The 26734-nt window shown below is 27.9% G+C and overlaps 2 protein-coding genes across 3 annotated transcripts in view; one reads left to right on the top strand and one right to left on the bottom strand.

Annotated features, from left to right (window-relative positions):
• LOC136082488 (uncharacterized) overlaps positions 1-26734 on the top strand; it is a 43171-nt gene that overhangs the window by 5552 nt on the left and 10885 nt on the right. The window contains exons 2-4 of one of the 2 annotated variants that reach the window (XM_065801877.1): positions 8476-8671; positions 8817-8951; positions 9027-9115. In XM_065801877.1, coding sequence (XP_065657949.1) covers positions 9070-9115 — 46 coding nt within the window. In that variant the 5' untranslated portion in view covers positions 8476-8671; positions 8817-8951; positions 9027-9069. The remainder of the gene's footprint in view (positions 1-8475; positions 8672-8816; positions 8952-9026; positions 9116-26734) is intronic. The other variant, XM_065801876.1, reaches the window with a different exon arrangement.
• LOC136082183 (uncharacterized) lies at positions 18331-19198 on the bottom strand. Its single transcript, XM_065800700.1, has one exon. It carries the CDS (start codon positions 19161-19163, stop codon positions 18423-18425), a length of 741 nt encoding a protein of 246 aa, XP_065656772.1. The 5' UTR covers positions 19164-19198; the 3' UTR covers positions 18331-18422.

The raw sequence follows: 26734 nt of genomic DNA, 5'->3' as shown, positions 1-26734 counted from the left end.
CATTACACCATTTTACTGATCTTCTCCAAATGAGGAGGGTAATTGCGTAACTCCAAGAAGATTGGACTCATTATTAATAGTTGCCAGAACAGCAAGTCTATCATGTTTTAATTTTTTTCCATTATTAATTTCAAAAAGTGTCTTTCCATCAAAATGTATAATGCATGGGTAGGGAGAGATTTGGATGCTAAGTTCGACATCTTCTTTAGCAATAAATACCATTTCATGAGCTGTTTGTTTCCTTTTTCTAGATGCTGTTGATCTACTGCAATTTACATTTGTAAGATCAACCCCAGAATTATCAAGGATTGCAGCAGTAATATTTGTCAAAACGTTTGGAGAAATATCAGTAATTGTGGCAATTAGAGCAACATTACCAGAAATAATATCTTTGGGATCTCAGCTTTTATAAGACTACTTGACTTTATAGAACGTCAATACCCTGGTTCAAAATCCGAATCAAAGGATGAATCTTCGCTGGTGTCCGTACCAAATTCTAACTCTGAACTTATTTCTACTGATTCAGCAGCATTTTTTATAGATGGATTTCTCTTTCTTGTATTCTCCGCAATCTAAACAGCATACATTATAAAATAAAAATTAATGTACCCAAAATAAAAACCAATGAAAAATTGGAGAAGAGTGAGCAATGAGAGGAGAGTTTTTAAATTCAGAAAAAAGGTTTATAATATGGATTTATATTATAATATATAATACCATCTCGCTATATTCTTTGTCTTCAGGGCCTAGAAAAAACTTTCTGTTGTGTTCTTGATCGTATAAAAAATCTAGGTCTTCTTTCCTATCTAGGTCTGACCTTTTCTTGTCCTTCTTTATCCAGTTTTGTAAGTCAGCTATTCCTGCCCAAAAGATTTTTCCCAGCTCTTTTCTAAAGTCTTGTTGCTTTTTTAATTCTAAAGGCGACCTCCTGTGCATGTTTTTTATCAAATTCAAATATTTTTTGTTCAACTTATTCAGTTTTTGTATCAAGTTATTATCTGATTGAAGCAGGAATCCTGCTTTTAGCCATGGACCCTTGATTTTGCTTAGAATACACCTACAATGCAGTTCAACACATCTCTCGTATTTCTTTTTTTACCTAGCATGCAATTATCATTGACTTTTTTGATGTTTTAGAAAGCGTCGACTTATTAAAAGCTATGTGTTGTAAAATATCTAATCCAGTTGGCATTTGATCAACTAAAGTTAATAACAAAAATATTCAGGTTGAGTTTGCTCTTGTACAACGTGAAACCTTATAGTCATAAGATTTCATATTATAAACTTTAATCTTATATCCTAAACTAGATATTTAAAATTAAAAAAAGCTCAAAACAGATTCGTTCCTTGGTATTGCTGGTTTCACTTTCTCAATAATAAAAATTCGCTTTTCATTGCCACTTTTTAATAGTTTCTTACTTTTATTTGCACTTGAAACTTTCCATTTTTACGACTCTCCTTTGTTTTCTATTAAATTGTCCATTATAATTTTTAAAACTATTTTAAAAGAAATGACATTCACTAATTTCAAAATATGAGATGAAACTAAAATGCTTACTGCAGAATTTCGCAATATACATTAATGTTCATTTACAATTGTCAGTTTTTTCTTTTTACAACTTTTAGACAGGTAATATAATTGTTTATTAAGTGTGAACAAAAGAAAAATGCAAACAAAGTACACAAATCAAATAACACAAGAAACATTAATAATTAATAAAACCAATAACCAAATGTGAATATAAACAAATAAAATAACTAGGAATTATTGCGCATTCTTTTGTTAATGCGCATATTTTCGTTTTTTAGCATAAAATCGTTTTCAATTTAAAGAACTATTAAGAAAAATCACGGATACACATCAATTTAGAAAAAAAGTATAGATTATTATGAGCAAATTAAAAAAAAAATTAAAAATATTAAGATTTACCGTGTGCCCAAAGCCTTGCTTCGAGGGTACTATTCGGGGCATTTTTAGGAGGGTTTTGACGCTTGAGCACTAGGTAAATCTCAATATTTTTGATTTTTTTTTTTTTTGTAATCGTATTTTTTTTGTATTTGCCCCAAATTTAGCTCGTTGTGCATTCGCGTTTTCGAAATTTTATTTTTTTGAACACCCCTAATAAAAAGTATTAAAATTAAAAAAACTTATTTCATTACAGTTAAACTAAACCAAAACAAGTTTAAAAATATATCGAGATTATATTTACAAAAGCATTTATAAAACATTACTTTTATTGTTATCATAGTATATACCAAGGCTGTGGAGTCGGATTCGGAGTCGTAGGGTTAGGGTTAGGGTATGACATTTGACAAAAATGACATTTTAAATTGACATTAAATTGACAGTTAAATTGACAAAATGACATTTTAAAAATTATATCTGGAAACCTAAAGTTAACAAATGACAATATTGACATATTATTAAAAGAAGCAAATAATTCAAAAGAAAAATGCGATTTGTTAGAAAAGGAAAATGGAAAGTTAAAAGCCGAATTTAAAATATTATGTGAACGAATAAAAATCTTGGAAAATGTAAATAAAGATATAGAAGAAAGTTTAACGGTCACACAGGACATTCAAGAAAAAAAAGTAACTGAGCTGGAAAAAAAAATTAATAATAAAAATAGCCTTAGTGGAGGTGAAAATATAAAGTTAAGGCAATTGGAGGACAGGCTTAGGAGAAACAATCTGCGAATTGATGGAATTACCGAAAACGAAAATGAAAATTGGGACGACACTGAAAAAAAAGTAATAAGTCTATTTGAAAACAATCTTTCTCTAAGTAATATAAATGTAGAAAGAGCTCATAGAACTGGTAAAAAGGATGGTAACAAATCAAGGACAATAGTCGTTAAGTTACTTCATTATAAGGACAAAGTTAAAGTGTTGCATGCTGCTAATAAGCTTATAGGTTCCGGAACGTACATTAATGAAGATTTCTCTTTCAAAACAAATGAAATAAGAAAAAAATTAGTGGACGAAATGAAGTTACACCGAAAGAATGGTAAATATTCAATTATTATTTATGACAAACTTATTGTTAAAGAATTTAAAAATATTAAAAACTATATTCTATATTTTAATATTACTCTTATTATTTAAAATGGCTGACGATTCTCCTTTAAAAAACTTTGAACTTAATTCATTACTTACTAAAAAATCAATACTTTTAAAAAAACATTCTGATCCGGATATTAATTTTTTTAACAACGATTTAATAAAAAATATTAACCCATTATAATATAACGTAAATTCAAAAAACATAATTGAAGGAATGGAGAACGACTCGTTCTCTATTCTTCATGTTAATATTAGAAGTCTACAAAAAAAATTTGATTCGTTAAAACAATTTTTGTATAAAGTTAATATGAATTTTCAAATTATTTGTCTCAGCGAGACATGGTGTGATGATAAAAATATCGAGAACAATTATAATTTCTATTTACCAAAGTATAAAGTAATTCACCAAATTAGGACCTCGGGCAAGGTAGGCGGGGGTTTGTGTATTTTTATTAAAAACTCATTTTTGTACAAAGTTAAGTCAGATTTAAGTTCAACCACTAATGATTATGAGTCATTATGCATTGAACTCGTTAATAAAACTTCTAAAAATATAATAATCCTTGCTTTATACAGACCACCTTCAGGTTCTATTAAAGTGTTTGAAGACCACATTAAAAACGTCATTAAAAATAATTATATTAAAAAAAGAACTGTTTCCATGGTTGGTGACCTGAGCCTCAATATTTTGGATTATGGCTCAAATAAAAACAATAAACAATTTTTTAACGTCATTTTTGAAAATAGTTACATTCCTGTCATCAACAAACCTACTCGCATAACCAACAAAAGTGAAACTTCGATAGATCAAATTATCACCAATGACTTCATAAATATAAAGATAAAAATAGGAATTTTTAAAACAGATATTTCTGATCATTTTCCCATATTCATCGTTGTTCAAAAATATAATAGAAGTGATTGCCAAAAATATAAAAAAATAAAAACAAAAATAATAAACGACTCTTCAGATCTAAACGCTGATAAATTATAAATATTATGACAAAGCATTTCTTGAAATTACAAAATTAGTTAAATCAAAAACGTTATCAAATCCTTGGATAACTAAGGGTATCTTTAAATCTTCTAAAATAAAACAAAGATTATATAATAAATTTCTTAAAAAAAACCCTACGTAATGAAAGCAATTATAAAAACTACAAACGACTCTTTGAGTCAATATAAAGATAAAAAAAAAACCATTATTCAGATCAACTAAAAAAGCATTCAAATGATCCTCAAAGTACTTGGCGCATAATTAACGAAGTTATTCGTAAAAATAATCCAGAGAGAAATAATTTTCCGAAAATTCTTAAATTCAAAGACAACTATGTTATAGAAAAAGATTTAGTGGCTGAAGCACTTAATAAATTTTTTAATAATATTGGTCCGTCTTTAGCATCAAAAATTGAATCCTCTAAGATCAACTTTGATGCATACTTAGTCTCTAATAAAACTAATATTATGCCTAATGGTAATCTAACTGAAGAAGAATTACTATGCGCAGTTTCTTCGATTAAGCCCAAAAAAAGTATAGGTGTCGACAATATAAGTGGTAACATCATTATAAATTCAATAAAACTGATTACAATCCCGCTTTTGTGTATCTTTAACTTATCTTTAAAAGAGGGAGTTTTTCCAGAAAAAATAAAAATTGCTAGGATGGTCACTATTTTCAAATCAGGCGATCCTATTGACGTTCCTAATTATAGGCCGATCTCTGTTCTTACATGTATTTCAAAAGTTCTTAAACGAATAATGTATAATAGGCTCTATTCTTTCTTAATCGAAAATAATATTTTGTACAATGAACAATTTGGTTTTAAATCTGGTCATTCTACTGATCACGCAATCTTACATCTTGTCCACGATATATTTAAAGGTTTCAATGAAAAAAAATATACTTTAGGTGTTTTCATAGATCTAAGTAAAGCCTTTGATACTGTCGATCATTTAATTCTTTTGTCCAAACTCGAGTTCTATGGCATCAAAAATTCTAACTTGGCTTGGTTTAAAAGTTACTTGTCTAACAGGAAGCAATATATTTCTTACGATGGTGGTAAAACAGATAATATGATTATTACTTGCGGTGTTCCCCAGGGATCAATTATAGGGCCCCTTTTCTAATTTATGTCAATGACTTATATAAATTTTCTAATATTTTAAACACAACTTTATTCGCCGATGATACGAATTTGTTTTATTCTCATGAAGACATTAATATTTTATTTTTAACAGTTAACAAAGAACTTGATAACCTAACCCAATGGTTTAAAGCCAATAAATTATCTTTAAACATTACTAAAACTAAATACACATTATTCCATCGTGTTCATAAAAAAGAAAATATTCCACTTAAACTTCCAAATCTTTTTATTGATAAAAATATAATAAAAAGGAAAATGTCTTTAAAGTTTTTGGGCGTAATACTCGATGAAAATGTTACATGGAGAGAACATATAAGTGTTTTTGAGAATAAGGTTTCTAAAAATATTGGTATATTGTATAAAGCTAAACAGTTCTTAAACCAATCTTGTCTTAAATACATATACCTTTCATTTATACACTGTTACCTAAACTATGCTAACATTGCTTGGTGCAGCACCAATGTTACAAAGCAAAGTAAACTTCTATGTAAACAAAAACACGCCATTAGGATTATTACAAATGAAAATCGCTTCTCTCATTCAAAAATACTTTTTAGTAAACTTAATATTCTAAATGTTTATAAATTAAATCTCTATCATGTTCTTATATTTATGTTTAAACTTGATAAAAAAATGGCACCATATTTATTCAACTCTTTATTTAAAAAAATAAATCATATATACAGCACAAGATTTTCAAATAATAACTATACTCAATCCAAAACCTACTATTCTGCCACTAAATACTCAATTACAAACCGAGGACCTAAACTCTGGAATACACTTTTAAATAATGATCTTAAAACACTTTTTTTTTTCTTCTTTATTACTGGTCTTTTTAGTAAGTAAAGTAAACTTAAGCGTTAATTAAAAAAAATAATTTATAGCATATGTAACTTTTACGGTTTTTATTAGCATTGTAATTTACGGTATATTTATTACGGGGCTTAGTGATAAGGCAACTATAGTCTTCTTTTTGCCCCGGTCATATATTGTTTTTATTCATGTACATTGTTATTGTAAATACTATTAACGACGAAATATATTAAAAAAAAAAAAAAAAAAAAAAGGTCGGAGTTGCGAAATTTGTAGCGGAGTCGGAGTCGCAAAACAAAATCGCGACTCCGACTCCAATAGTAAAACTACTCGGTATTGCACGTGCATGTACAAAATATTTAAGCTTCAAAGAATTTTTCATATATTCATATGTTCCATATTCGCTTAGCTTTAGAGTCGGAGTTGGAGTTGGAGTTGGAGTCGGAGTCAGATTCGTACTCTGAAAATATCAACAATTGAAGTCGGAGTTAATACTTTTTATTTTACAAATATGACCGGTGTATGATAATATAATCGGTGTTTAACGGTGTTAATGAAAAACGATCAAAACAGTCATAAATCCTTTACAGTATAAGTAGTATAATTTAAAATTCTCATAACATTTTGAATATTACATGTCTTTACGAAAATTGGTGCTCTTTAAACAAGTTAAAAATTTTTCATCATTTTTTCTATTTCAATTTTGTTTTTGTCAAAAAAAGTAATGTTGCTAAAATAGCTACTTTAAAGACCAATATTAGCAACATAAGTTTGAGAGACGCATTCTTTTTCAATTTTTTGCTTCCCCGTGTGAATTTTTAAATTAAAAACAAAAATTTAATATGGTTGCCCTTTTTTGTGTTAAGAAACCACGTTTCTAGAAACCACGTTTCAAAACTGTTAAATTTGAAATTTTTCACGTACTTTGAGCATTAAAATTGTTTTTTAAAACTACTAAGGCATACTTTAATTTTATAAAATAAAATAAAAGTATTTACATGTAACAGCCTGAAAGTAATAAGATGCCAAAAATGGATTTTTCTGGTTAATGAGCTTTGTTTTAACAATCGTGGCGATAAGTCTTTCATGAAATGTATAAGTTATTTGGTGTCCTAATACATGAATCTTCCTATATCTGAAAAAAAAATTTATTTGCTCAAGGGATAAAAAGTCTACAAATATCTGAGAGTTAATCTTTTTTTGTCACATTACAAAACTTACAAAACACCCTATACGGTATAGATATGCCTAGCAACGGCTACTTTACAATATTAATAATTAGTACTCTAATTAACTAAAACTAAACTAAAAAATATTGTTATAACGGAACTCTACAAGAGTGCTTGATAAAAACTTTTTTTAAGATATTTCTAATCTATTAAAATACTTAACTATAGATTTAAGTAATGCGATGGCAAAAGTGCAATAAAAGTAAATATACTTTTAATGAGACCAAATAACAAATTTGCGAAATGTGTCATCAGGAGTTTTGTTAATGCTGGAAACAATTTAATGAATGCAGAAGATCTATATGAGACTCTTCATAATGGTAAAGGAATTTATTTATATTCGGATCTCTATTTTATCAGGACCCAATCCGACCCCAAAACTGAAAACATAATAGCTGCTTAAAACTTGAACAGCTATTATACTTTTTAGTTTTTTTCTGATCACGTGATTATGTGAATGATCACATGTTAATGTGGAATAATAAAAGTTGTGAATCGGTAAAGTTAAAAAATGTAACCATACAAACGTGACATTCCATACTTTAGTTAAAATTGATAAGCCCTTTAGTTTAACTTGCAAAAAATATTGCACCAACGAAATTCAAAGAACTACGTGTTGATAGATGTGTTAATACTCTAAGATTTTGTACACAAAATGATTGCGCCGAATCATTTTTGATAATGAATCATAAGATGAACGCATGCTACTAGAAAACCACAATTTATAATCTGTGAAAAAATCTATGGTAGAAAGGGCAGATCTCATATCAATAAAATGAAAATCTTGAACCTAAATTCTTCTGATTATCTGCTATTATTACTTTCTTTTGTTAAAAAAGGGATTGAAATCTTATGAAGATTGCAATCCTTTAAGCACTTAAGTTAAATATTTTTCTATTTCCTTCATGCTTCGAGCATAATTTTTTTAGATAGAAAAAACAAATAAGAGCAGGAAAGCTGTTAACCATTTTTTGTGAAAAGTTTAAAATATAATAAAATTATAATTAAAATATTTACTATGTAAAATATAATAACATTTTTATTATTTACAATGTAAACTATTTTTAATTAAATGTATGTTTTTTTGTATTATCTTATACAGTTTAGTGTGTTGGTTTTAATTAGTTTATGTTTATTATAAAACTATTGTATAATATCAGCTGAAAATAAAGTTTTAAATAAATAAAAATCACTATACATTGGATCAACATTGGCTTTAGATCGGAAAAACAACCAACTTTTTGCGATGCTTTTACATATATTGAACCAAATGTAATTTTCCTAACTACTTTTAATCACGCCGTTTTTAAGCTTTCCATAAATATAATTATAATAAAACTAACATTGGATCAACGTTGTTTTTGCATTGAAGAAAACAGCCGACGTTCGCGATGTATTTAAATACGTTGACCTAACGTAAGTGTGCTAACTGAGCTAAAATATAATGTAAATAAAAGTTTACTAGTTTATTCTTTATTATTCATCAATAATTTATATACTTTTTCAAAAACCACACCTTAAAAAATTTTATTTTTTTATTTTTTGTTTTGTTTGGTATTAGGGTGCTCCAAGAAGACCAACTGGTATCATAAAAACATTTCACGAGGAAGTTCGCGCCACCTTCTTTAACTATTTTGCTTTCTGGGCTAGAGTTGGCGTCAAAACACGAACATCTCGGTTCTGAGTTTGAACTCTAGTAAGTGCGAAAAAACACTTTTTATTATTTATTCATTATTTAACAATAATTATTAATTATCATTATTTATTTTAGATTCTTATCATCACTTATTATCAACATTAACGACGTTAACTTAATGGCATTAAATCAAGAAAATTGCCATAAGTCTGATTGTTTTGAAGGTACTTTTTAATTTAAAAGCCTGATAACTTTTTATTTTATGTTTCAATAGTTTAATATTCTTAAGTAATATGATATAATAAAAAATAACTATTTTATTTTGTTTATACATATTTACTCATAAAACCCATTAAAATAGGTTTTGGCGTCTTTTCAAACATCTGAATCAGCAGGTTTTTTTAACATCCGATTCAGCAGGTTTTTTTGCTTTTGTCACTTGGTGGCTGTTGATGACTATTTTGTGAGTGGAATATAGTGTGTAATATTGGTTGAAGTACCGGTTGTAGTACAGGTTGTTTTGTTTAAATAAAAGTTTGTTGGTGTTTTTCAACACAAAACTTGGAATAGATAATAAATAAAATTGTTGCTAGAAAATAGAAACAAGAGTACCTAATCTGCTTCTTGACAACTTCATGTTACCACTTTGCCAGCAATTAAGTGGTCTTAGAAGGTTTGCAAGATTTACAACCCTAACCCTGAGTGGCGGCATGACCTATAGACATCCTAATTGGAACATCGAAAGCAAAAAAAAAATTTAAATTATGACCTTTATTTACAAGTTTTACTAATAGCTAGTGCACTGAGAAACGGGATTTGTATATAAGCCTGTAGAAGGTGAATTTGTTTGATTGTTCACAAAGAACAACAAAAGCTGTGGCGTTTAAAGTTTTAAATTTTGAAACTTGCTGCAAAAATTTTTAATTATTTTAAAATGGTCGCTAAGAGGTCTCTGAGATTCAATGACATTGTATGTAATCATTTTTTCTTAAATCATATCTAATCAGCTAAACAATTTTAACTTTTCCAGCATTGCTTTTAAAATCTATTTTAGGAATTTTGTTTTAAAAAGAAATGTTGAGTAACTTTTCAACGTTATTAAAAATTTTTTCCTCGCTATTTAAAAATCAAAATCTAAAAACTTTGTATAGGTTGCTGTATTTATTCATAACTACCTAACCCAGTGGGCACACAATGTCAATCCAACGTTGGATTTATGTTGGTTCATATTGGCGACCAACTAAATCTAAAGTTGTAATAACGTTGTAAATAAAGTTGTAATACACTTTGTAATAAAGTTGTAATAAAGTTGTAATAAAGTTGTAAAACACTGGCATTATTTTTCATCAAAATTACAAAATGTTAATAATGTTGAGCCGTAGCTAGGCTCACTCACACCCCCTAATTAGGGGAGCCAAGCCATTTAAAAAGAAAATTTTGTAAACTTTTGCGCTTTCTACAAATGTAAATCTTTTTTTTCTTTTTAGAAACCTATGTTTTTAATGGGTTTGTCTCACATGCCCATAAATTTTTGAAAGAGTAACAAAAAGTTTGTAGCGTGTCAACTTAAATTAAACCGAGAGTTAAATAAAATGGGAAATAGACTGTAGCAACTGTAGCAAAAGTCATTTTGTCATGTTTTGAAACAACTCTATACGTACCCCCTGATAGCTTATTATATGTTTAGGGTATTTAGCTGCAATCCTTTTATTAACAAGGAGGTTTTACGTTATAACTAAAAGTCATCAAGCAAGAACCTGTTGCAAAAAAAAAATTGTGTAGCAAAGACAGAAACTCTGTTAAATTTCCCCTCTCCGCTTTTAAAACTTTTTTTAATGAAGTGGATAGCAATCATTATATGAAGAGGTTTTATAATTATAAAGACTTATTATTATTATAAATAGCACCGTCTGTTGGTTTCTTTATTTGGTCTATTATGAAAATGATGAAATTTGTTTATGTTTATGATATATAGTAAAACTTGTTTATTGCTGTTCTACAAACGATTTAAAACCGTTTTAAAAAATTTATAGATTTTTTTTTTGAATGTTATTCATTTCGCCGTTAAAGAATTTTTACATTGCATATGGATGTATCGAAATTAATGGCTGGAGCAAGAAGAGCGCACAGTTTGCCTTATCGCCAAGCCCCATATAAAAAAAACATTCTACATAACCGTAACATTCAAATATATATATATATATATATTTTTTTCAATTTTTATTTTAGGTGCCCCAAGAAGTCCTAATGGTCTTGTCACAGAGCACCGCGGAAGTGCATTTAACCAGGAAGTTCACGCCTCCTTCCTTACCGTGACGAGAAAGTTTGTCCAGAGCTCGTTTCGAACCTGGACCTCCTGCTTATAAAGCAAGCGCTCTAACCACTGCGCCACGGCCGCACTATATATATAAAAACATAAATCGCACAAATATATATAAAAACATAAATCAGAATTAAAACAGAAAATAACTAAGAAAATAAAGAAATTTAAAACAGCAAATAATTAAGAATTGTTGAAATGCTGAATGTTTAAGAATCGCTTAAACAAAAATTTTGAAATAAAAAATAATAATATAAAATTTGATAATTAACATAATCACAAGATGACTTTTTATTATCACTTAAATTTAATTGATATAATCAAGTTTGTTTTTATTTGATAAAGCTTTCTTTAAAAGAAACATTTAAAGTCGGATAAATTAAGACTCCTGAACAGTAATAATCGTTTTGATTCACTTTTTAAATTGCAGTAATGAAGTCTTGTTTTTGTTGACAATCTCTGTGAATTTTTTCCATAGATAAGTCCCGCGGTATTTGATTGAATAGGAAGTTAATTTTAAATTATATTTGAGAAGAACAAAGTTGTTATCTGAAAACTTTGTTGCATATTTATGATTAATTTTAAAAAATTTTGAAAAATTATGATAAAATTAAAATAAGTTTGAAAAATTTTGGGTGACAATCTCATTTTTGTTTTAAAAATAAACAATAAAACTTGGTTAAGTTGAGTTTACACATTTAAAGCACTGAGCGCACGTAGAAGTGGTTCGCAAGGAGTATTTCTGTAGGCTCCAAAATCTATTCTGCACGCATGTTTTTATTTGTTGTAGATTTTCTTAAGTTTTGTATAGCCAGTACTAGCCCACACAACATTACAGTAAGCCAAATAACTGTGAATAAAGGCAAAATACAATTTTTTCAGGCACGTTAGATTTAGAAAAGGTTTAGTCTTAAACATCACTGCGATTTTTTTTTAGAGACTTGATTCAATACTATTTATATGTGAATACCACAGTAAACATTCATCCAATTTTACTCCTAAAAAGTTTACGCTTCCCTTTCAATATACGTATTATAAGTTATAAGATTTGGTGATTTTAGAAAAATGTTTTCTGATTTATTTACTTTATGGAAAAGTATATATTTTGTTCTATCCACATTTAGTGAAAATTTGTTACTCACGAACCATTCAGTAACTTTACATAACTGTTCGTTAACCATTTTAAAAAGTGTTTTAATATCTCTGTGAAATAAAAAAAGATTGGAATCATCAGCAAGCAAATATTCATCTTAAAGATTTTATGCTATCTTTAATTCATTTTATGTACAATAGAAAAAAGAGTGGTCAAAAAATAGAGCCCTGAGGAAACCCGGAAGTTATGGAATATAGAAATGTCTTACTTTGATCATAATATAAAAGTTGCTTTCGGTTTGTCAGATTCACTCTTTGAACCAAAGTAAATTTTTCTTGTTTTTTTATTAGTATATTATGATTTACGGAATCAAATGCTTTTGACAGATCAACAAAAACCCTAATGTAAAACAGACATTATTAAAGGCGTTAGATATTTGATTAGAAAGTTCTTTAATTATTTTAATTTTTGAAAATAAGAATTAAAAAAAAATCAACTATCGCATGTTCAGTGGAATTTCTATGAAAACCAAACTGAATTTTTATGAAAACCAAACTGCTTGCAACACAACATGTCGTTAAAAACAAGGTAGTATAGAAATAGGCCTGTAATTTAAAATATTTGAATTATCTCCAGATTTAAAAGTTTTTAGTTTTTCAGAAATAATACCTGTCTTAAATGAAAGATCAAAAACATGAAAAAAGAAAGTTCAATAATATCAAATGATTTGACGATATCAATACTAACTTTATCAAAACCTTCACTTTTTTTACTTTTGAGACTGCTAAATGCAGCTCTCAGCTCGATTTTTGACAATAAATTTATTCTAAGTCTTTAAATATGAATCAGAAGGAGTGGAGTTGGATAAAATTTTAGCAGCCAATTTTGGACTAATATTAACAAAGTAGTTTTTTAGTTCTTCAGCTATAATAGATTTAAGATAAACTAATTTTCCATAAATTAAAAGATTTTTTGACAGAGTGTTTTTTTTCTAATTATTTTTCTAATTAAATCCTTAATTAGATTCCATATTTTTTCTGTTGGTTTATTTTAATAACTGAGCATAATGTAGCTTTTTTGAGCATCTTTTTGTTTTTTCGAAAATTTTTCTAATTTTTATAAGTTATTTCATTTTTATAAGATTTTTTTAAAAATACTTAATATATAATTTTTTTTCGTTTTTGAAGATTTTAGTAGGCCTTTTGACATCCAGGGACTTTGAAGTGATTTGTTTACTAATTCAATGCATAATGGTTCACAACCTACTTCATCAACACAGAGGTCGTTACGTAAAATATAATTAAGTGAATTGTGGATAAAAATACTAACGCCACCACCTCCATTAAATTCACATGGTTGATGAATTGGTGTGTAATTAACTTGTTCAAATTCATAATTTCTTTCATCACCTTTACACCAAGTTTCTGTCAGACATACAATTTTAAAATCTTGTTTAAGTTTATTTAATAATATTTTTAAATTTTCAAAGTTTTTATTCAAACTCCGAATATCGATATTCAAAATCGAAAAAGTGTTTTATTTTGATTAAGATGATGCAAACATTCAGAAACGGAGAAATATTTAGGGGTTGTCCATAAAGTGCGTACGCTCACAGGGAAAGGGGGATAGGGGTCTTCGAAAAGCGTACGAAAGCGAATCGGGCAAGAAGGAGGGTTTCAATTTAAAAGTACGTACTTCGATTTTTTAATTCATCACAATCAACCAGCCCATCAATAAAAAAGTTAAAATTCTGGCTAAAGATCCTTGTTTGCCAACATAAAAAGATGTATGGTGTAGGTAGTAGACGGTCTATGCACGCATACATGAGCGCCCGCAGGACCATGCAAATTTTTCGATCCCCGAAATGAAGGAGAGAGTGTAAATTTTGCATGATCACAACTATTTGTAATCTACAATATTCAATAATCTACAATATTTTTCTACAAAATTTAAAATCTGTCGATAAATTTAAATTTAGTTTTAGATAGTAAAGTTAAAAATATTATTACATTACACAGTGGGTCAAAGTGTGGCAAAACCATACAAAAAAATTTTGATATTGTGAAATTTAAAAACTGGCAAGATTCGTTTAATATGTTATTAAGCCAGATATTATATTTTATTAGAAAATATTTTTGCGATAAAATATCATATTTGTTATTTAAATATCGCCTCAAATACTTTTTATCAAAAAAAATTTCTTTTTTTACATTTTTTAAAAACTTTTATTTCTTATTTTAAAGAACTTTAAGTTAGTTTCTTTACCATGTTATTAACTTATATATTATTATGTTAATATTTAAATAAATTTAAAAAATTGTTTTGTTTGCACTTTATATAAATATTTTTAACAAAGAAAACATCGCTCATTTTGAGCGAAAAAATATAAAAAACTTACAAACATACCATTTAAAATCAACGGATCAACCTGTATCAACAACTTTTTTTTTTTTTTTTTTTTACAACAATCATTATTATATATTTCAAAAACAAATAATATTTACTGTCTCCAGTTTATATAAATGTCCACCACAAATATTTACGATATCTAAAGAGCGTTAACAATGCTGTTTTACGCATGCGCGTTTGACATTTTAACTCATGCGAGTTAAAATAATAAATTCGTGGTTTATAATATAAAGTGCTGGCTATTAACCCATGCATTTAAAAAATATACGCAAGTTCGTCGAACCACAGGGCTACTAGGGACTTGCTTGTCGTTGTCGTTGAAAATATATGTTATTTGTTGAAAATATATATTAACATATATTAGTAGTACTATGTAGTTGTAATGAAACTTGCAGAAGACTAAGAAAAGTCTTTTCATCGAGAACCTTTAAAATACAAAATAAACTAAAAATTTAAAGAGTAAAGACACACATTAATTTTTTGAGGTCTACTGTTCAGTAATATTTTACTATGTATAGTTGCTAACAATTTTTATTTATTTATTTTTTTATATTTTATGTTTTATTTCTTTTTTATTTATTTTTATAGCTTAAATTGTTCTTTTTACATTTTATTATATTAATTGCTCTTTTATATTTAATACATATCGATAAAATTGGTTTTGTTAATTATGAGATCTTTTAGTTTTTTCTTCAGGGTAATAAGATTATCCAATTTAGTAAGTTCTATATTTTAAGGTATTGGTTTGTTGTATAAATAGGGGCCACGCTATACAATTGAAAATCTCAAAAATTTTGTTTTTTTTATGGGCAATGTAAAGTTTCCGGTTCCTCGTGTGATATATCTGTTGGCGTTGGTTTGAAAAAAGTTATTAGTAAAATGAGTTAAGACAAGTCCGAGCTTATATTTGAGCATAAATAAAACATTTTGGTAGATGTTAATTTGATAGATATTTAAAGCATTCAAGTTTTTAAGTAAAGGATCGGCATGAGTGAATTTATTTTTATTATAAATCAATCTTGATGCGTGTTTTTGGTGTGTATATAGAGAACTTAATTTAGATTTATTTGTACTTCCCCAGGCAATATTAGCATATGTTAGATAACTTTGTATATAAGAAAAGTAGAGAACTTTCAGATTCTCCTGGGAAAGTATAGTTTTGACTTTGTAAAGTATGCCGATAATTTTTGATATTTTTGTATTTAATGTTTTTATATGGGGTTTCCAAGAAATCGTTTCGTCAATAATAATCCCAAGAAATTTAATAGTTTCAGTTCTTTCGATGTTTATGTTATCAATTTTTAGTAATGGTAGCATGCTTGGTATTTTGTTTTTTTGCTGGTTGGAATGAAACAAGATGTATTTTATTTTTTCTTGATTTAAAGATAATTTATTTACTTTAAACCAAATGTGTAGACTTTCAAGGTCATCAATTGCAGATTCACAGAGATTTTCAATTGATGCTGATGAATAAAATAAATTTGTGTCATCAGCAAACATTATTGCATCAAGTTTTTTTAGTGATTGTGGAAGATCGTTACTATAAATTAAAAATAAAAGAGGACCAAGAATGGAACCTTGGGGAACTCCGCATTTTATTTTATATGCACAGATAACTTTTAAACCAATCTAGGTTAGTTTTATTCCGTATTTTTCCATTTTTTTTAGTAAGATATCATGATTAATTGTGTCAAATGCTTTGGATAGGTCTATAAAAGTTCCTAATACAAATTGCTTTTTATTAAAAGAATCACTTATGCTATTAACTAAATCTAAAATTGCATGTTCTGTTGAGTGCTGTGCTTGAAAGCCGAATTGTTTTTTATTTAAGAACTGCTTTTGAATCAGGTATTCATATAATCTATTGCAGATTATTCTTTCAAGTATTTTAGAAAAGGTTGGTAGTATTGAGATTGGTCTGTAATTGTTTATTAGAAATGTTTCACCGGTTTTAAAAATAGGTACAATTTTAGCTACTTTTAATTTATCTGGTACAGTTCCTGTTATAATTGATGATTTAAATATTTCGAAAATAGGTTTGCGTATCTCCGAAAAGACATTGACGACGATATTACTGCAAATGTCATCTTTACCTAGAGACTTTAAGAGAGTTTATTGCATTTTCGAGTTGATCAATTTTTAGTTCTTTAAATATTAATTCGTTGTTGACACTAGTTAGATAAGTTTCAAATGAGTTGTTTGGACAATTGACTTTTGAAGCTAGATTCGGGCCTATATTGACAAAAAAACTATTAAATTTTTCTGAAATTGCATTATTATTGTCATACTCTTTATTATCTATGACAATTTGAGCAGGTAAACTATTTATTTTGCAGGTTTTTATTCCAATTATTTCTTTCATGATATCCCAAGTTTTCTTAATATCACCATTTGTGTTTTTTATTTTATTTGAGTAATAGTTTTTCTTTTAATTTTTTTTAATTTTTTCAAACAAGTTTTTATACTGTTTGTAAAAATTTAGGTTTGCCTCATTTCTTTTTTTTAAGTATTTAATATAAAGTTTTTGTTTTTTTTTTGAGGATTTTTTAATACCCTTGGTGATCCATGGACATTTTAAGTGTTTTTCTTTTATTAATTTTACTTTAATTGGGAAGTGCATATTATAGCTTTTTAGGAAAATTTTTTCGAAGTTATTATAAGCAGAGTTAGTGTACCCAAGATTGCATTCATGGTATACCTTATCCCACTCTTCTGCCGACAGTGAGTCTTTAAATTGTTGAATAGCAAATTTGTTGATTTTTCTTTTATAAGTTTTAATTTTACAACTATTATTAGATTTTATATCTTGCGTCAAGGAGAAGAAAATAGGAAAATGATCAGATATATCTGCCTTTATTGATCCTGCCTTTAGAGAAGTATCAAACAATGAATTAGTTAATATATTGTCTATTGCAGTGATTGAAGTTGGAGTTACTCGAGTTGGCTTGTTAATAATTAGGAAGATGTAATGTTGAAGCATTTCGTCAAAAAAAAGTTTAGTATTGGCATGTTTATCATATTGTAAACAATCTATATTTATGTCTCCAATACAGAATATTTTTTTTTGCTCATTGTTGTTTTTTATAAAAATTTGTTTTAAATGATTGGAAAATTTAAATAAATCACCTTCAGGTGGCCGGTAACATGTGGAGACCAGTATGTTTTTTGATTTGTTGCTAGTTATTTCAATTGTAAAAACCTCACTATCGGCATCTGAGATCGAAAGGTCATCTCTAATTTTGGTAACTTGATCATTCCTAATATAAGTTATAATTCCACCTCCCCTTTTGTTAGTTTTTCTTTCAGATGATAATAATTTGTAGTTAGGAATTTCTAAACATGAATTTATTCTGCATGATTCGTCAGAACACCACGTTTCTGTTAGGCATATCATACTGAATAGATAATCGCATTCGATAAGAAAATGTTTTAGCTTATTCATGTTGCTATTTATACTTCTTATGTTAATGTGTATTACAGTAAAATTACTCTTTAAGGTTTTTAGTTCACTTTTAAAAGTTTTTATTTCAAAAAAGGACGAACTAAAATTGTTTTCGTTAAAAAAATGCAAATCAGCATCAGAAATATCATTAAGTAAAACATTTGCAGAATTGAAAACATTAAAGTGTAATTTTTCAAAATCTATTGTTAAGTTAGTCATTATTTAAAATCGTTAAAATAGCGCTTCGCTTAATAAAACTTCGCGCGTTTACTTTCTAAAATCTCTACAATAAATTTTATCAAATTTAATAACTGCAAATTTATCTTCGTTTCGTAATCGTTTAACTTCTTCCCAAAGCTTCTTTCTTTCTAACATCGTTTCTTTTGCATAATCTTCATTAATATAAATACCGGTTCCTTTAAGTTTATTTACTGAGCTTAATATTTTACTTTTATCGTGATAATTCAAAAGCTTTAAAACGATTGATCTTGGTGTTTTATTATCTTTAACTGCACCGACTCGGTGCGCTCGTTCCACAACTACTTCACTTAATATATTTAGCTTTGTTTTAAAGATGTCTTTTACAGCCTTCTCACAATCACTCCAGTTTTCTTCAGGGTTTTCTTTTATGCCATCGATACGTAAGTTATTACGTCTCGAGCGATTCTCTAAGTCAATAGATTTTTTTTTCAACATCAAAATTTCATTATCATATTTTGTTTTAATATGAATAAGTTCATCCTTAGCTTTTTCTTCTTGGAAATTTAAGCTGACTTTTATTTCGTCAATTTCATTTTCAACTCTTCTGATATTTAACTTGTTATTGTGTATTTCAGCGTCCATTTTGTCTAACCTTGCTGTTATTATTTTGAAATTCGAACTTATTATTGTAGTGAAGTTTTTTTCATGATCTTTGAGTAATCTCTCCGTTTCTGCTAGTATACTTTTTTTTTGTTCTTCTAGTTTGCTTGTGATAATTTTTTCTATATTTTTAATATTTATTTCCATTTTTATTGTAAATAAAGTTATGCTCAAAAAAAGAATACGTCTTACTCGTCTTGTGCCGCAAACGCAAATTCAACTTAAACAACTTAAAGTAATACATCTTTAAACACCACTAAGTTACTGATCTCGTGGTTCAAAAACTGGCTGCCTATAGCTGCCTAAATGAATACACTTTTAAGTTCAAATAACTACGCACACATTTCTCGTTAATGCGTTTTTATCGATAATAATAAATTTAAAAGGAATTAAAACAAAAAAACTGCGGTTTGAATTCATAATAATTTTTTTTAGAGACTATAGCTTTAAAAAAAATATTTTTAATTTTTGATTTCTAGTTATTGCATAATATTCGCTCAATAAACATTTAGATCGGATTGAAACCATTGTTTGTCATTTTTTATGCTACCATTAATAATAAAAACTTAGTAATAAAAATTAAATAAAAAATTAGTAATAAAAACTTAGTAAATAAAAAATTAGTAATAAAAACTTTAAAAAAAAATTAAAAACCTTAAAAACCTTTAACTAGCTTATTACAAAATATTTATTTAATTTACTTTATTACAAAATAACTAAAAGTTATTAAATAGACGGTCATATGAAAATGGATAGAAGATATTTTATGAATTATATAATGGAAAATAATTTGCTTCAAAATGATGAAATAAATGCGAAAATTTTTGGTTTTGCTTCCAAAAGCAATTTTTATGAATCCAGTGATAGTTTGTCAGTTATTTCGAAATTCATTTATCAAGCCAAAAACAAGTGGAAACAATTAAATAGAACGAGTGCAGTTTTTGAAAAAAGAAACAAAATTTGGTTAGACGAAATTATATTTGACTGGAAAAAACAAAAACTTGAAGCGAACTTCTGTGGTATGTTTACTTTAACTATAATTAAAATTTATTATAGTTTATACAATTTACTTCTATTGTTATTCTAATAATAAAATTATTGTTAAATTATTGTTACAATTTCAGGTGGACGCCCTTCAGTATTGTTTGAAGATGCGTCTGTGTGAACGAAAAATCGCAGTTTCCAAGCTTTTTGATAAATACAATTTGAATAAACTTTTATATGCAGCAAGTAAAAGTTTGAAAAAAGATAAAAGATTTATAGAAGCAAAAGTTGTTTAAAAAATATGCAACATGGAATTATCGACAGGATCACTTACGTCAGAACAGTCCTTAGCGTAAGTCTTAGATGCTAATTTATCAAAAGAAACTTATCAGCATTTAAGAAATAATGCACTTTAATTTAACTCTCTATATCCATCATATTATATAGTAAAAAAGGCTAAAAATAAATGCTACCCTAAAAACATTCAGGTCAGTGACTACTCTACAGAGGTACCATTACAAGATCTTCTTTTTCATACTGCATCAAGGTTGTGTTCTACTTAGAGTGTTGTGTTAAATTCGCTTGTGCTTAAAGATTGTACTAGACTAATTGTAACATACAAAGCTGGTTTTAATGTTGCAACAGACCAATTTGTTTATAAACAACAGTCAGATGATACGAGTGAACTTAATACTAACTAATTGCTTTTCATAACTTTCTCTGTTCCTCTAGAATTATATTCTTTTCAAAGATGAGAAAAAATAGGTTTTTGGAGAAATCCGAAATCATCGTCAACTAGTTACTGTAGGCCTCTCAGATTTAAATATAAAGAAGAATCAAAAGAAGTAGTTCTTGCAGAATATTAGTCAGTTATGTATGTGTGTTATCGGAGGACGGTACAATAAAAGAAGTTGTAGTACAACATATTGTAAATATGACAATGATAGATGAAAAAATTCAAACTATTCTTTCCACAGCTATTAACACTTACCAATGATGTTCAGTGTGTGGTATAGATAGATTGTTCATTTCCAAACGAAATGAACAATCTATCTTTAATAGTTCAGAAAAAATTTTTAGAAGGCAATATCAATATCATGGTATTTTAACTTTGCATGCTTGGATAAGGTTTTTAGAATGTATGCTCCATATTTCTTACAAGATGCCAATTATAAAGTGGAGGCTTTGACGGAAGAAGAAAAAAGTATTGCTAAACTGAGAAAAATTCAAGTTCAAGCTGAATTTTGAAAAATGATGGGTCAAAATTTAAAACATTCTGTTGGAAAACTGCTTCACCATAGATCTGTACCTTTGATATCCTATAGCCCAAACATTACATTAGCTTTTGATTCATGGCTATAAAGTCATTGAATTATTTACTTTTCCATTAGGTATGTTTTCTGAGGAGGCTCAAGTAAATACCAATAAGGTTTTGAGGCATTTTAGGGCTTTTTTTCCAGGCCTCCGCCATTCCATTTTTTGCAAGGCCTCCTCATTTGGAATAGGTATAAAGATACTTAAGTTTGGAGTTAGCACAATGTGTGAAAGTGTCGTATCTGAAACCTCAAAAAATCATGCACACTTGCCACCTCTCATATACTGGCTCTGAGTAAGATGTATTTCAGGCAACCTGTTTTTTGAGTCAACAAAAAACAGGTTGCCTGAAATACATCTTACTCAGAAAAAACAGGTTTTATCAATGTCGTAGCTAATGGGTTGGATGCCACCCCCTCCCCCACCCCCAAAGAAAACTTGTCATTAGGCTCTCAATGTTTTTCAAATTTTATCGCTAGGTTTTGCTAAAATAAAAAGCTCCTTAAATTAGTAAAAGGGAAAAAAACTCATTATTGAAACAAAAGATAGTACAATATATCGTACACGGGAATCGAATTCCGGTCTCCGCTATTCAGGTTCACAACATTAAGCTCTCGGCCAAGCACGCACATTAATATTGTATCAATTTTATTCGAATTAAAACTTGTTTATATATTTAAAGACTTTTTTAAATTGGGATCCTGTGCTGCAAACATAGGGCTTTGGGTCGTATAAAGTATCTTTATACGAGTAGGTACCTCCTCCACCTCTTTTTTTTCTTCAATAAACTTATTTATTGGAACGTCCGTACTTTTTTAGGGGGTGAAGACTTAAAAGTATATATGGAAAAAGGGGGGACGGGGGTAGTCAAATTTTAAAATATTTGGCGTGCGTACTTCATGGAAGACCCCTTATTTAATATGTAACAATTACAACTTCTAACATTTTGTGATTAAAATAATTTGAGTCAATATCATTATCACCGAGAGTGTCATTTTCATAAGAAAATTTAATTATGAAATTTTTCTCCATTTTTAAAACAGTTTAGTTTATATTTAGTAATAGTAAAAATCGAATTCCATTATTTGATGACAAATATGGTGAATGTTTCCTTTTCTTTGCAACCCAATCGCCAATTATCAGTTTATTATAAAAAATGTATGCAAACTTACCAGCCGCTCGTTCAATTTTCATTTTCTCCCTCAAACTTTTCCTGATTTGCGTTGATTCAAAACAGAAATCCTCGTTTATATAAATGTTTTTCTCTTTTGATTCGATTGCTTGACTTGCTCAAATTACCATTTTATCTTTAAAATCTAAAAGTTTTATCACTATTGTTCTCGGCTTATTTGATTCTTTCTTTCCAGTTCTATAGGCCCGTTCAATTTGGACATTTTTAACAGGTAAAAATTCTTCAAAAACATTTTTTACCTTAAGTTCGCTTTCCTCTCAGCTTTCACCTTCATTTTCATTATTCCATCTACTCTTAAATTATTATGTCTAGATCGGTCTTCCATCTCCCATTACATTTTTCGTATACGTGTAATTTCTGATTTTTCTTTCTGACTGAAAACATTTGCTTTCTTAACTTTTGCATTGTTAGTTCTTCATGAAAATTTAGGCTATGTTTCAAATCTTCTATGTCATTTTCGACTTTTTTCAATGTGCCATTAAATATTTTTAAGTTTCCACTAATAATATCAATAAAAACTTTTTCTTGCTGTTTTAACACCAACTCAAACTCTTTTTTTAATGTAACAGCCATTTTATATAAAAAATGAATTATTTTCTCAAAAATAATAAATAAAATATACTAAAGAGTTAAAAATTATACAGTTTTTTCTTTAAATTTTTACGCTGCAAAAACATGTCTATTCATGAAGAAAGCTTTGCCGAGGAAGCATGCGGTAATTGGATTTCCCAGAGACAAAGAGAAGAAAACACGATGGATAGAATGTTTACCTTATGCGAGTTTTAAAGCGTCCAGCAACATTTTATTATATGATCTGATTTACATCAAAACTTCAAAAAGGGTAAACTAAAATGAAATTTTGCTCAATTTTCCTCTAAGATAGATTTTTTTGAAAATGCAAGGAACTTTGTTTTTCTTTTTTAATTTGAAAATTTCTGCTAGGAAGTATTATTCTCTGTGACAAGGTGTATGTTACAAAAATGTTATTGTATCAAGAAGCTGCTGTTTTTGGAAAACCAATGATATAAATTCTCATTCGAAAAGTGTTTTGGATGTTATGATAAACTGTAAGACAAGTTATAACTTTGATGGTTTTAAATTTCTTTTAAAAATGTTGTAACAATCTGTAAACAAATAAGTTCCTAGTTTTTATGTGATCAAATTCATATAACTTTAGTATCAGTAAGAGGGTCAAATAGCAAAGCAAAGGCAATTTAATGTGATAAAAATCTAATCCTTACATTTAATGAAAAACCTTGATTAACTATATAATATATAACTTTGACTTTTGTCCACGTTATCAAAAACATACAAAATAATGGACTCAAAAGGAGAAAGTATTTTTTTCTAATAATGCTATGAATGTTCTTCTTAATCATCCTGAAACTTCTACTATCTGAAACCTTAAGAAGACTGGTTGTTTTATTAAACACACTACAAATTGTGGGCATATATTTTAGGTTCAATAATGATCAAAAAGCTTCCTCAGAGATCTAAATGATAAACAAAGAAATTTTGTTTTGGATTTTTGCGATACAGCATTATGCATGAAAAAAATCAGAAAATAGCGATAAAATTTTAACACGTCTCAATATATTTTTATACATGTGAAATAAAAATTTTTATACATGTGAAATAAAAAAAAAAATAGAAATTATACATGTAAAATAAAAATAGTCTTGCCGATTAAAACTCTATTAACAGAAATACTTTTGTCACAAATGTTATATGTAAGGAAAATTAAAAAACTACTTGAAACGTAATTTAGAAATTTAAGAAAAGAATCTTTAGATATATTTTTTAAGTGTTCTTTGAAACCAAAGAAGACTCTGAAATTATAATTTCAAAATACATGTTAATGTTAAGAATGTTTACATTAACATGTATTTTGAAATTATAATTTGCTAAACAAATATGATATTTTGACCATTATAATATTGTATTTTTTCAAACTTCAATATCCAAAATCATTTAAAATAGGTGGATTAAAAAGTCCTTTTGACAATACTGTTTAATGGCTTTTCTTTAGTTTGATTAAAAATAAAGTTTGTTTGACTTCAATATTCAATACTTTTATGCTTTATTGCATTACTTAATTGAAATTGAGTGTTATTATCACAATATACTTTCTTATATTAATTTATATAAAACCACTAAAAACTCTATACATTAAAATAAAACAAAGAACGACAATATTGAGCTTGTTTTGTTAGGTTGACATTAATATATTGACAGTTTTGTTTTTGTTATTTGCTGAAATTTATTAATTGTAATATGCCTGATGTTTGTTGTTTTTGGATTTTAAAAGCATTTCTTATTTATTTAAAGCTTTATTTTTTTATTGAAAAAGTTTAATTACTTTAGTTCGTCTTTTTATTTAATTTGAAACCCCTTTTTTTTTTTAATTGACAAAAAGTTTATTGTAATAAAGTAATGTAGTTTATTATTATAAATTTGTTTTTATAAATTTATAAAAATCGTGACATTGTCAATTTTATTTTTCAAATATTTTATTAAGAAAGACATTAAATAAAGCATAATGTGTTTTAAAACAAATTTTAATTCAATAAAAAAAATTGAGCTTTAAACAAATTTTGAATAAATTTGTCGTTTTCATTTTCAAATATCAACCTCTACTTTGTTGCAAACCAAAACATTTTAAAACCTACAAATATTTTGTTGATTTAATTACATGCATAAGTTTATATGAAAATGTTTTGTGTAATATTTGATAATAAGAATACCAAGAACTAAACATAAATACATTGACTGAGTATAGGGGTTCGGTCAGGGTTTTACCTATGATTAAATTTCATAAAAGACAATTGTCTTATACAACTTTTAATCATAACTTTTAGTCGTAACTAAAACCGTGACCGAAGTCTTATCCTATGTCGATAAATTAGTATATATATGAATATATTTTTTTTATTTTTATTCATCTTCGCTTCCAACAAGGCTGCAAGCAACCACTAATTAAAGTTGGAAGTTACTGGAAGAGAAAAGAAAAAGTTTGTAGAGCAAGATAATGATTGACAGACGATTTAAAGGATTGCAAATTATATGAATCAGGAAAGCAAGATAAAGGAGGCTGATTCCAAAGAACTGATGTTCGAGGAAAAAAACTAAACGAATAAGAGTTTTTGTAGCACTTAGGAACAGTCATTAAAAAATGATGAGACTTAATTGAATGTCAAGCAATACGATAATTAATTTTAGTAGATAACACAAGAGATGCTAGCTCTTTATAACAGTGCCCATTATAGTATTTGTAGAAGAAAAAAAAGAAAAGCAACGTTACAATAATGTGATAATGGTTGGAGGTTGGCTGCAAGAGCAGGTCCAACTATGTTTACAATGCGTTTTTGCACCTTGTCTAAAAGTCTATAAAGAGAAGCAACCTTAGCAGAAGCTAATTTTACAACTGATTTGATAAAAAGTTTAAAAGAAAGATCGGAAGTAGGAGTTAATTCTAGAAGATGAAGAGTGGATGACTCATCGAGTACATCACCGTTTATAAATATAGGAAGATCTAAATTATAGCGATAACGATTGACTGAAAAAAATTAAGTTTTATCTGCATTGAAGTTCACTAGTCGCTGCTAGCCCCATGCTGTAGCAGAAGTGAGATCCTTTTCAAGCTCAAATGCTCTCACCAAGCAATCAGTGAGTGTTGGTTTCTTATCACGACAAGAATAAATGGTAGTATCATCAGCAAACAATGCCACCTTAGATGTGAGAATATCTGGAAGATCGTTAATGTAAAATAAAAAGAGTATAGGGCCAAGGATAGAACCTTGAGGAACCCCTGAAGTTACAGAATAAGAAGAAGAGTGCTGTCCATCGAGGACAACTTTTATACTACAAATGGAAAGGAAGGATTCAATAATCTTAAAGATGTTGCCAGATGCACCATAAGAAGAAAGCTTATGGAGAAGACCAGCATATCAAACTTTATCAAAAGCTTTTGAAATGTCAAGAGCAATGGCCTTAACCTCTCCACTATCTAATGCAAGATAAAACCTATCAGTTATTACTGTTAGCAAATCAACTATAGAACGAGAAGATTGAAATCCATATTGATGATCAGAAATTAAGTTATTAGAGTCAAGATGAGAAATTAGGTGTTTGTTAGTTAAAGATTCAAAAACCTTGCTTATGATAGGAAGAAGAATAATGGGACAGTAGATAGACAAATCAGATTGCTTTTCAGAATTTTTGAAGATAG

This window comes from Hydra vulgaris, chromosome 07 (genome assembly GCF_038396675.1).
Source record: "Hydra vulgaris chromosome 07, alternate assembly HydraT2T_AEP".
NCBI lineage: Eukaryota > Metazoa > Cnidaria > Hydrozoa > Anthoathecata > Hydridae > Hydra > Hydra vulgaris.
The sequence above is the reverse complement of the archived record's forward strand: the minus strand, read 5'-3'. Positions and strand labels throughout refer to the sequence as shown.

Coding starts and splice junctions, on each gene's coding strand:
- LOC136082183 (XM_065800700.1), bottom strand. CDS start 19,163: ATGGAAATAAATATTAAAAATATAGAAAAAATTATCACAAGCAAACTA.